This window comes from Octodon degus, unplaced genomic scaffold, assembly GCF_000260255.1.
Source record: "Octodon degus isolate 3935 unplaced genomic scaffold, OctDeg1.0 scaffold00133, whole genome shotgun sequence".
In the NCBI taxonomy this organism is placed as follows: Eukaryota; Metazoa; Chordata; class Mammalia; order Rodentia; family Octodontidae; genus Octodon; species Octodon degus.
The window spans coordinates 6,329,318-6,341,424 of record NW_004524709.1 but is presented as its reverse complement, the minus strand read 5'-3'; the positions used below and the strand labels follow the sequence as shown (position 1 = coordinate 6,341,424).

Here is a 12,107-nt window from a genome sequence, read left to right as displayed (position 1 = left end):
AATTCCATCTACTGTTCTCTCAGAATAAAAATTTCATGCCACATAAAAACAAAACCAAAAAAACCAGTTAAGCCTCTGTTTTGAAAGTAACTATTCTCATCAATTATATACAATATTTGACATTTCTAGCTTTTACTTCAAATTTCTGAGCTAGATTAGAAAATAATTATAAAACATAACTAAAATAAGGAAACTTAAAAATGTTAACAGTTTCTGATAGGTAAACAACAAAACGTATAAGGAACTTACCTTCCTCTCCCTAAACCAGGAGAGGATTCAAGACTACTTGGCTCCACACGCCCAGTTCCAATATCTCTCTTGGCATAAGCTGAAGGGTTTTGTATTCGGGTTCTACTTTGCCCTGTTTGCCTTGTCTGTGGGCTCCGGACGCCATTAATTAATCGATCTGCAGTGAAGTTAAATATTGAAGGACTTTCTAGCAGCCCAGGTCCTCTTTCTGCACTAGGAATCGCATGGCGCAAATGAGACTTACTAGGATTCCTATAAATAAAATATTTGCATATGTTCAAATAAGCAGTCAAGGTGCTACATAGTGAACATGCTAATGCAAAATATCTAAGCTAAAAGCTACTACAGAATTTAATAAATATAAAAACATTGCTTAGAATAGTTAACATACAACACATAGGATACTGCAAATTTATCAATCATATGTCACCCGATTCACTGGTTTGGTTCACTGGCTCACTAGTTTGTTAGTCCAGGTCTAAGTTAAAATCAGAGGCATGTATTCATGGTACATGTTGTCCCAAAAACCTCTGAAGTCAATCTACTCCTTTATGAAAGCAACTGATTTTGGTGCTTAGCCTTTACAGACTTCATAGGTAATATGTTTCAAATGTTTACTCTTGATTAGTACTGTGTCAGATGTATCCAACAATAGTTACTGAAAAAAAAAAAAACAAAAACATGAAGCTTGTAGGCACTGAATCATTTTTACAACTTGCCTGTTTCTAGGAGGATACTGTCTGAGTGAAGCCAAAGGAGATGCTGCAGGCTTGAAGGTTGGAGATGTAAACCCATTTATAAATCCAGTATTTGGAAATGGAGTTACCTAAATTCATTAAAAATAAGTAAACACATCATCAAATAAACTATAAATTAGTTAATACTATTATTCTATCTTGATATAATTTATTTCCTCTTCTTACCAGAAACATAATGTTCCAAATTATGCTTAACAGGAGATGTAAGGTAAGAGGAACATTTTATTTTTTAAAGACAATACAAAATGGTACAAGAAAAAGAAATGAAAATATCAGAAACGACATAGAACTTCACTAATGGGAATTCAAAAATTATTGTTGGATTACATAATATTACCTTCAAATGACTTGTTTAGATTACCACATATAAACATGCAAAATAGAAAAAAAGTGGGCTGGTGAGATGGCTCAGTGGTCTAAAGCACCTACTTAGAACAAGCTTTAGCAAAGCCCAGGGACCACGGTTCAATCCCCCAGCACCACATGCCAGCCAGCCCGCCCCCCTGGTGGGCTGAGCTGGCCACACACATAAATAAATAAATAAATAAATAAATAAATAAATAAATTTTTTAAAAAAAGAAAAAAGTAAAAGAAAAATTTAAGCAAGGATGTGCATTGTGTAAGATTGTTATTAATTGCTAATATTTCCTGAACACTCCCAACAGCCTGTTAATAAGAACTTTTTCTGCCTCATCTGTTAATCCTCATAAGTACAATGGAGAAGAAAATTTGCACATAAAAACAGAAGAGGACAGAACCTTACTGAAGATCACATGGTGTTCTGAATATGGGAACTGACTCAGTATGTCCAAATGCTTAACCTAAAGGATACTAATAACACTACTTTTCTCCCTGATAAGAAGTAAAATATTTTTTTAATTTTCAGTGACCTTCATAAATTTCACCAAAGTTCAACATAAGAACATTTATATAATGTTGGTAACTCTGCATACTTCATCATCAAAGCCTTTGAGAATGCTATTTTTTAACCTTTACTTCCATGAAGTATTGCTCTGAAGAGCAGTATGTTTTCAGATCATTAGTAATTATTCCCCAAGTCAGACTAAAATGACACATAGCCTATAAATTTACTAACATAAAGTTCAGAAGAAAAATTTTAAGTCACAGATCACTCAGAAGATGATCCTAAACATAATCTTAAAAAGTTAAAAATATTAAGCATAGAAATCTAAACATCACTCAAGCACTTTCAAAATTTAGACACAGAAAATAGAGATCATTAAATTTTCTGGCTTTTGGACATAATAGTTTCACATACTCTCTGTGTTACTGACATTCCTTTAAAGGTATTTAGTTGCATGGAGTCCTCCAGTCCCCACCCTAAATTTTGACAAGATTGATGAAAACTGCCCATGTTCAAAATCTAGGGGACAGAAAAGAAAAAAGTAATTCTCTTTTGGAGTTAAATGGAAGCTATACTACAGTAACACGTGTCACAGCGGGCTGTTTGGATCATTGAAAGCTCTAAAAGGTTTACTATCACTCCTACAATAGAAAAAGGATACTAAAATAACTTTTCACTCATCAATTTTAAAATTTACAGCAACATGAAGGAAACACTTTTATCAAGTAGACTCACTATGGACTATTTAAAAATATAATACAATAGAAGGACTTACATTTAAGGCCTAAGTTTTTGAGATTCTAATTCATAATAAGACCAATAAAGACTAATTGTTTCATATTTGTAACTTTCCATATGGAATTCTGGTGCTTAACTAATTTTGCTTAAAAATTTAAAAATAAAATGGTGTAATAGTAATGTAACTGTAACTTTCTAGGAATTAACACATACCATCTCAGAAAAACAAAAGGCTTGGATGAAGGGACCTAATTTCATATCCCTAGACAAGTTCCACATGGTCATAATAAAAAGTGACGTGAATGTAAAAACAAAAGTCAAGAGCGTAACTGATCAAAGTTCCAAGAAAGCCCAGTCCAGATGAAGAAAAAAATGATTACAGAAACAGGAAGAGCAGATGACTATAGGAAAAGTGGAATTGGAAAAGCACGGCAGTTAGCCATGGTTAAGAAATACTATATAATAGCAAGGGGCTAAGAAGGACAGCTGGTTTAAGGTTCTCTTGTGATAAAGAACTATAAAGACACAGGTACATTTTTATAGAGTGTAGTAATATTCTGTAAAAGTAGTACATTTTTGGGGCCTAGAGAGATAGTTCAGCAGTCTAAAGTGCCTGCTTAGGCAGGCTCAGGGGACTGAGGTTAATATTGTGCCATACCCTCAGGGTGGCTAAGCCAGAAAAAAAAGAAAGAAAAAAAAAAAGTAGTACATTTTCTTCCTATTAAAAAGAGATAGAAGAGAAACTGAAATAACTTTGCATTTTAGCCACTTGCACGGCAAACGTTCTTTTCTGTAGTAATTCCAGGATTCTGGAAGATTAAAGGCCCCTCTGAAACTTCTATTAACTCATTCTTCTTTCCTATCTGACTTTAACATCACCTCATTCCCCTGCTTAGAAACATGAGACAACTTCCCACAAGTGACAAGATAAAAGTTCACATGCACTTGTACACTGTGTAAGGAACCTGCATGACTTGGTCTGAAAACTTTACCAACTTTACTTCCCATGATCCCATACTCCATCTATGCTTTAGCTCAGACACACATCCTGATCTATAATTATTTGCAAACTTTTATGGCTAAATTTATTCTTGAAACTTCTTTTTAACCCCTTATAATAAAATCTTACATAACTGGAAAAGCTCAACTTATGTGAAAACAATGCCCGATAAACCCCCTAATTATAAGTTTAGTGCTTTTTTATAAATATACTGTACTATCATCTTCTTGGCATATTTGTCCTTTCCAGCCTATGTTTTATCAAGGGCACTTACTTTTACTTTTTAGTGTATAAAAGGCACTAGTAATTGAAGTTTGGGCTATGGTGAGAAGTAAAATGAAAATTTGTAAGACAGCACGTATTGCATTTGTCCTGGACTATAATACTATTAACATACCTTTTCTTAACAAATCTCCCCTTGCGAACTTCTTCTGTGCAAGAAGGATATCAATTACACAGGAGTTGTTACTCTATTCTATCTTACAAGATAGGAAATGCAGGATAAGAGAAATGAACTGGGTAAAAATCATGATCACAGTATTAAAAAGTTTTATGCATATAGTTCTGTCTTTATCATCCAACTATATTTAAAATTTACAACATAACTTGAAGCTTACTATAGCAAACTACAAACATATCTGGCTCTTCAATTAGACTAGGCTTTTAAATTTCCAGAGTATTAGTACATGTCTAAAATATAAATTTCTGCTAAGTAAATTCCAAGGTTAAAAAAAAAAAGATTTACCAAGGGTGGATCAAGATAGCTATGCGTTGCTGACCACGTCTGGGGGGTAATCAGGCTGTACAGAGGAAACTGCTGCTGGGGACTGTATACTGGAGGTAAATAAAATGATGTTGTGTAACGCTGCTGTGTATAAAGGTTCATGTCCAGAGGTCTAAATCCATTCTTTGGCAAAAATGTGTTTATAGCTATTGCCTTTGCTTTTATCCGTGCCTGTTTGAAAACATTTAACTTTTTGTTAGAATACTGAAGAATACTTGGTAGAAAATTAAGAAAGTATATTCAACAACGTTGCTTACCTTAATTGGCTTTCCTTGAAAAGTTTTGACTTCTTCTCGCAGGTATTTGTAGGCCTAAGGGCAAAAATCATCCAAAATGCTATTCTATTAATCTTATAAGACAAGTGGTAGTTCCATAACTCAAATAAGGAACTATAAAGTTATATGGTCAACAGGACACAGAACAATGATCACTAACTCTGTGTCACAGATACCTTAAAGTAACTTCATAAACACTAGAAAATTCCCTACCCAAAATTCTCATATATAGGACTTGTATATAATTTTAGAAATATTAATAGACACCAAAAAAGTCTCCTTAAGACCACAGGATAAGTATATGACTTAGAGGAAATAATAAATACTGAGTTTTGTTATTTAAAATTGAGGTCATACAGTTCCTACATAAAGTGGGGAAAAGGATGAGGAACTGAATAGTTAAATAGTTATTATTTATACACAACTCTCTATTCTTTTCCACATTAAATCTAAATTAAGCTCCTACATATCTCCAAAAGTTCTGTATTATATCTAACTTCAACAATATTCAGGTGGGTCAGCAAAGTTTGCTCCATAACCATAGTGCTTCTTAGCTCCCATTTTTCCTTAGATCCAATTATAACTATCTTTTAGGTTCTCATGCCTTTCCTTTTGTACTTCCAGTTGCACTTGCACCATTTAATACTTCACACTCATTAATCTGCTTTGCCAGAACAAGATGATTTCCTTTAAGGGGAAAGAAATAAGTATCTTAACTCCTTCTGTCTCTTTAAGGAATATATTTCTCAATATCTATAAAAGCACCTTGCAGCACAATGATGCCCATTAAAAGATTATGGTTAGGAGCAAATGTCCCTGAATTCTTTGTAAATAGTAAAACCCTTCTACACCCAGCTATATGACCATCACTGATTTTCCTAAACCGCTTATGCGATAATATCCTTAGAAAGTAGCGTGACATGCTTTGCAGAATGCGTATAAAACACAACCATTTAAGTTTCCACAACTCTAGTTTCTCTTATTTATTTATTTATTGATTGATTGATTGATTGATTGACTGATTGATTGCATTTTAGGAAAGGGTCTATAGGATGTTCAGGGTCTCACTACTAGATCAGACTCGTAGTGATCCACCTCCCAAGAGCTAGGATTACAGGTACACGCCACCACACCCAGTCTCAATTGCCCTTTCAGCATGGCCCTGGGGGCAGGGCCAGCAGGACAGGCCTGGGGATTGAATCCCTGGTCCCAGTGCCTGCTTGCAGGCACTTTATAATCCGCTGAGCTATTTATTTGGCTGGCCCTTCTCTGCACTTTATATTGAAACTTAACATTCTGATCTGATACAATCTGCATGTGCAGATTTATTTTACATATCAATGTTAAACACAGGCAAGGGCCACAGCTCAGTGGCACAGTGCCTGACTGGCAATCATGAGGTCCTGAGTTAAGACTCCCAGTACCAAAAATAAACAAACACACACTGGCCATGAGTTTGATTCCCAGTGCCAAAAATAAATAAATGAAATATAGGCAAGCTATATACTATACAAGGTGATAGAAAAATGAACTTACCTGCTGTGCATCAGCTTCTGTTTCAAATGTAATAAACCAATTATCATTATAGGCAAATTCACAGTTTATGAATTTTGGTAAATTATCTCCTTTAAATAGTGCTTCTACTTCCTACAGGAAATAGAGAAATTAGAAATTAATGCCTAACTATGCCACTCTGTTTGATCATCAAGATTAAAAACAAGAACAAAAGATATATCCTTAAACAGAGTACACATGCTATGCTGCTTACTAAATATTATTCAAAAAAGGCTGAATGTTTCAATAAAACTCCCAATATTAGAATTGCAATGCCACAGGAAAATAGCTAGCTAGACAACCTAAGAGCTTTCCCATTTCCAAGGAATGATTAAGGTGAATTAATATGAAAAATAACATACTGTTTGGAAGTTTTTAAAAAGTAATTTAAAAACTAAAATACACTACCTTAACTTTTGTTTTTGGCCAAGGTGAACTACATTTACTGCCCCACATGACACAATAAAAAATAAGACAAAATTGTGAAATAAGGATTTTGAACTACTAGTAATCAGGCAGTCTACGCATGGTTCATAAGAGAGGGGACATGAGCAAGATAAGACCCATGGTGCCCGATTCATGCCTGGAGTTTCAAGGTCACAGCACCAGAAGAGTCTGCATAGGAACGAAGCTCCATGGTGAGCCCAGCCCTGGTCCTCAGACTGAAATTGAAACAACCACCTAAAACAATTAGAAAGAAATACCACAGCAAAAGCTTACCAGGAATCAGAGTGAAAAATTTTCCTGAACTCATAAGACAAGGAGCAGAGTAACCAAAAGGAGGGTGAGGGTTGCATTGGTAATGGGGGGGGGGGGGTTCTTTTTTTTTGTTTTTTTGCATTTTAGGGAAGGGTCTTACAGGGTGTTCAGGGTCTCACTACTAGATTGGATTCTAGGGATCCATCTGTTTACAGCTTCCCAAGAGCTGGGATTACTGGCTTGCATCACCACACCCAGTCTCAGCATGCCCTGGGGATGGGGCCAGCACAGCAGGCCCAGGGATCAAAGCCCCAGCCCCCACACCTGCTTGCAGGTGATTTAATCCGCTGAGCTATTTGGCCAGCCCTAAAAAAACAAAGAATCTTAAATTCTACTCTGATTCCACCTAGCAAATATCTGTTAAGGATCTAACTGGCTCCAAACAATTTTTTATTTTCTGAAATGGGAGTTTTACTGCTTTAGCCAGGCTGGTTTGCATAGGCTCAAGTCTTTTCTCTCACTCTCCTAAAAAGCTGGGGGTATAGATGTACATTACTAAACTCAAGATAATTTATATAAATAAAAAATATCCAGTATTCAATAAAGTAAAATAAAAAATGCCTGACGTTATTTGAACAATCACGAACCATGCCAAAAAGAGAAAAATATGCTCTACAATGAGAAAAGTAATCAAATTAAGGCTAGAAATCAGAGATAGACTATTAGACATAAAACAATTCAAAGAATTAATGAATATACACACACATGACACGCTAAAAAGGGCAGATTGAGAATGCTAAGTGAACGGGGGGGGGGAAGGATCTGAATTATATAAAGATGAAAAACACACGCCTTTAAAGTACTTCAAATAAAATGCACAACTTGTTAGATACTTTCTGAAGAAAAGTTCTCAAGGAATAGAGAAAATATTTGAACAAATAATGACTCAATAAAGTATGAAAACCAAAGCATTGTGCTATCCAACTGCTTAAAACCAGTGATAAAATTTCAAAGCAGCCAGAGTTACACTGATAAAGATAAACGTGGCGCTCATCATCGACAGAGCACCAGAAGAGAGGGTACCTTTGAAAAATAGAAAGGAAGAAAGGCTCTCATCAATCTAGAAGTTCTATCTAGTAAGAAACAAAGTACACAAAAACCCTATCATCAGTGAGCCTAAAATAAATTCTCAAACATATTAAAAATGAATATAACCACCAGCAGACCCATACCACAAGAAATCTTAATGATGGTCAAGCTAAAGGAAGACATGAAGTCTAGACTTGCATAGAGAAATGATTAAAAAAACAACCTAAATATTAGATAAATACAAATTATTATTTTTAATGTCTTTAAAGGGAAACTATTTAAAGCAAACGTAACATATTGTAGAACTTACGGCCACACCCAGAATTAAAATATATGAAAACAGCACAAGGCAAGAAGTGGCAAACCAATGTTGTAAGGAAATACTATCATATTAAGTAAAGGCAGACTTTGATAAATTTAGTGCATAGACCCGAATGCAAGCACTATAAAATTCATACCTACTGAAGTAAGAGATGAGGAGTTAAAAGGAAACAAAGAGCAGCAGCAAACACAAAACAGTAACACTGTAAAACTAAACCCAACCACACTGATCACGTAAGTATAAATACGCCATATCCACAATTAAGACAAGATTTTTCAGATCAGCAGGGTATGGGGATGGAGATACAGCTCAGTGTGAAATGCCTAGCATGCCTGAGACCACAGGTGCAATCTCTTACTTTGCCTATCTATCAAAAGACAAAAAACTTAAAAAAAAAAAAAAAAAATCACACTGCATAAGAAAACCACGACCTAATTACACACTACTTACAAGAAATTCAGTTTTTAGCTCAGCGGATTAAAGTGCCTGCAAGCAGGCTCAGGGGCAAGGGTTCATTCCCCACTCCCTGCTGGCCCCACCCCCCAGGGCAAGCTGAGACTGTAATTAAGACTGGGCATGGTAAAAGAAGGGGGTGGTGAATGAAGGCAAGAGATAGGAAAAGGAGTATTGTGTGACTGTCCTGCTTCAAGGTTGTATATGGTTAGATTTTTGGACTTATGTGTAAACATAAGAAGTATATAATTCTTTATGCCTATTTTAAAAAATATATTCTAATTTTAAAATGTTTTTTCATCATATTCTATGGGGACTTAAAGTTCAACATATCAATACTTGATGAAAAATACCTGTTCCATGTTACACCTAAGATGTTTGATATTCAGACAGATAGTGAGGTTAAGCTTAACAGCCTAGGTTGTATGATAATAACAATAAGCTTGTCTTCTGGATAGTTAACAACCTAAGTCAGCAGACCAAAATTAGAGAAAAAGGAGGGCCACAAGGAAAGCCAACATTTTGGCCCTAGCCTTCCAAGGTCACTTAAAACTCAGGACATATGAGAACTTGTACTGTAATGTCATGTAACTCGGCAGTGTCCCAAATTTTCTGATCAAGGAGATTATGGGGCCAAAGAGGAAAGTGATCGATGATGTAGAGTGTACCTAAGGAGAGTCACATGGAGAGAAAACATTCTCTCAGGCTTTCACAGAGAGCACACTGGCCAAGCAATGGCTGTGACTCATCCACATGGCTGACACTGACACAGGATCTACAATCTGAGGTACAGAATCTCAGGATAAATCCTGAGGGGATTTCACTGACCTTATCAGACCCAAAAGCTACAACTCTTGTTGCATAGGTCCTGCTCTACCTTAGTCTTAACCATCCAGCAGAAAAGTATAAAAATGAAATATAAGAAGTAAAGCCATGGTGTTATGTTGAGCTGTAGGGGACTCAGGTCAACAATTTCTGACATTGCCAGTCAAGCAGAAGACCCAATACTATTATGGACCTCTGAACTCTTTTAGAATATTTTGCTGAGTTTACACACCTATAATATTTAAATGATGGAACTTAACAAAAAAAGGGGATACAGATGAATGTCCATTTTGTATCTGTGTATTCAAAGTGGTTAGGATAGATATATAGCTACATTCTCTTAATGAATAGAGGGATTTGTTCTAATGGTGTTTGTAAATAGGATATCAAGTCCACATCTTGTACAGCAATTAACCACTAGGAAGAATGTATGCAATGTGTTAATTATTGAAACTGTCCTTCCAGTTTGGTTTGAAACTGTCTCATTGCTATTTGTTTCTCAATAAAATTATGGAAAAAAAAAAAAAAAAAGACTGGGCATGGTGAAGCACACCTGTAATCCCAGCTCTTGGGAGGCTGTAAACAGGTGGCTCACTATGAATCCAATCTAGCAGTGAGACCCTGAATACCCTGTAGACCCTTCCCTAAGGTTTAAAAAAAAAAAAAAATCATTTTTAGTAGTAAAACAAAAATGGGATAAAATAAAAGGATGGAAAGACACACCATGCTAACCTTCATAAATGAAAGGGGTAGTGGCTACACTCACACCAGACAAAGTAGACTCAACAGCAAAAACAGCATCAGAAAAAAAAGTTATTTTATTAAAAAGTCACAATTCAAACAAAAAGTACTAAAGAAATTAATCAAATTACCACAAAAATTATTTTCTAAGATTCTACAGCCTTGCTTTGTTGTGTAATCTCTAACAAATACTCAATGGTTAAAAGACAATAAATATATAAATGCTGAGGTCAAACTAATGGTTAGTTAGTATTACTACTTCTAACCTCAAACAATAATCCTTCAATGTTGTAAGGTTGTCAACAGTACAAAGAGTAGTTCATTGTTCTATCTCTGGGAGAATCCCAGATAAACAATTATATGAAATCTTATCAATATTTAAAATGTTCTAATCCTTGACAAGAATCTGTTTACATTTAAAGAACAGAGAACTTCCTGGAAATTCCTAGTTTACACTTTCAAGCCCCAGTCAATGGATTCTACATCATAGAATCCTTGGAAACTTACTTTTTTCTTAGACTGCTTTAAGACTTTCTTTTTTTGTTTTGTTTTGTATTTTTAGGGAAGGGTCTACAGGGTGCTCAGGGTCTCACTACTAGATTGGACTCACAGTGATCCACCTGTTTACAGCCTCCCAAGAGAGTTGGGATTACAGGCAAGCGCCACCACGCCCAGTCTTAGGGCCCACAGCAGGCCGGAAGATTGAACCCCCGATGCCCATGCCTGCTTGTAGGCGCTTTAATCTGCTGAGCTATGATTGTTTCAAGACTTTCACTGGCCAACTTTAACAGAGACACACAATGTGTAGTTTTAATACAAGCATACATACCAAGATCAATACCTACTGCTAAATGTAGAAAATAATACTTGGTTGTAATATTTACAAGTATTTGAAATCTTGAAAATTAGGATCTGTTTTAAATATTAATTTGATCTAATAAAGGCAAATTAGTAATAAATATCCTAGTTCTTCATATTTAGGACCTTAACAAAAATGTGAAAAAATTAAATATTTCCTTTTTTCCATATATTATAATACAGAACTAGTAAACTATCTTGTGAGGGGCCAGGGAGATAGCTCAGTAGAATAAGTGCTTGCCTGGCAAGTGCAAGGCCCTGAGTTCAATCCCCAGTATGGGGTGGGGGACAATATCTTGTGAACAGGAAGTAAAACATGATAGAACAAAACTATACTTGAAGAGTCATATAGTTTCCTACTGGAGGCATACAACTTTGTTGGAATTCTCACCTTTACTAAATTTCTTTTTTCTGGCAGAACCGGGGACTGAACTCAGATCCTTGCGTTTGCCACTCAAGCACTTATCCTACTGAGCCATCTACCCGGCCCCTCTTCACTAAATTTCTAAGCACTGTACCTAATAAACCTTCACACATACTAATCTAACTAGGACTTAAAGGTAAGTCTTAAAAGTATGAATAGAAATCTCTTTTTTCTGTGGAAAAAGTGTTTAAAAAGATATGAATGATTAGGTTTATATCCTATAAGATAAGAAAGAAATGATAAATCAAGCTATGTTCTATAAGAGTCCCCAATGCAGGAAGGTGTTTTTGAAGGTGACCAAAAACTGGTATGATTGATGAGCTAAGCTTCTAGCACCTTCCATCAAGAGTTGTCTTTATTATCTCCAGCCCCAGCCAGTGTGCCAGTGTGCTTACTGTGCAGGGGAACTTAGGCTAAGAATTTGGGCAAATAATGGATAACAATACAAGGTAGTTACATATATATATATATAT

The 12,107-nt window shown here is 35.5% G+C and overlaps 1 protein-coding gene across 1 annotated transcript in view; it reads right to left on the bottom strand.

Moving 5' to 3' along the window:
- Larp4b (La ribonucleoprotein domain family member 4B) overlaps positions 1-12,107 on the bottom strand; it is a 125,061-nt gene that overhangs the window by 16,395 nt on the left and 96,559 nt on the right. Inside the window, exons 8-13 of the mRNA XM_023701340.1 lie at positions 7,950-8,005; positions 6,206-6,316; positions 4,652-4,705; positions 4,356-4,565; positions 969-1,075; positions 250-501 (exon numbers count right to left, since the gene is read on the bottom strand). Coding sequence (XP_023557108.1) covers positions 250-501; positions 969-1,075; positions 4,356-4,565; positions 4,652-4,705; positions 6,206-6,316; positions 7,950-8,005 — 790 coding nt within the window. The remainder of the gene's footprint in view (positions 1-249; positions 502-968; positions 1,076-4,355; positions 4,566-4,651; positions 4,706-6,205; positions 6,317-7,949; positions 8,006-12,107) is intronic.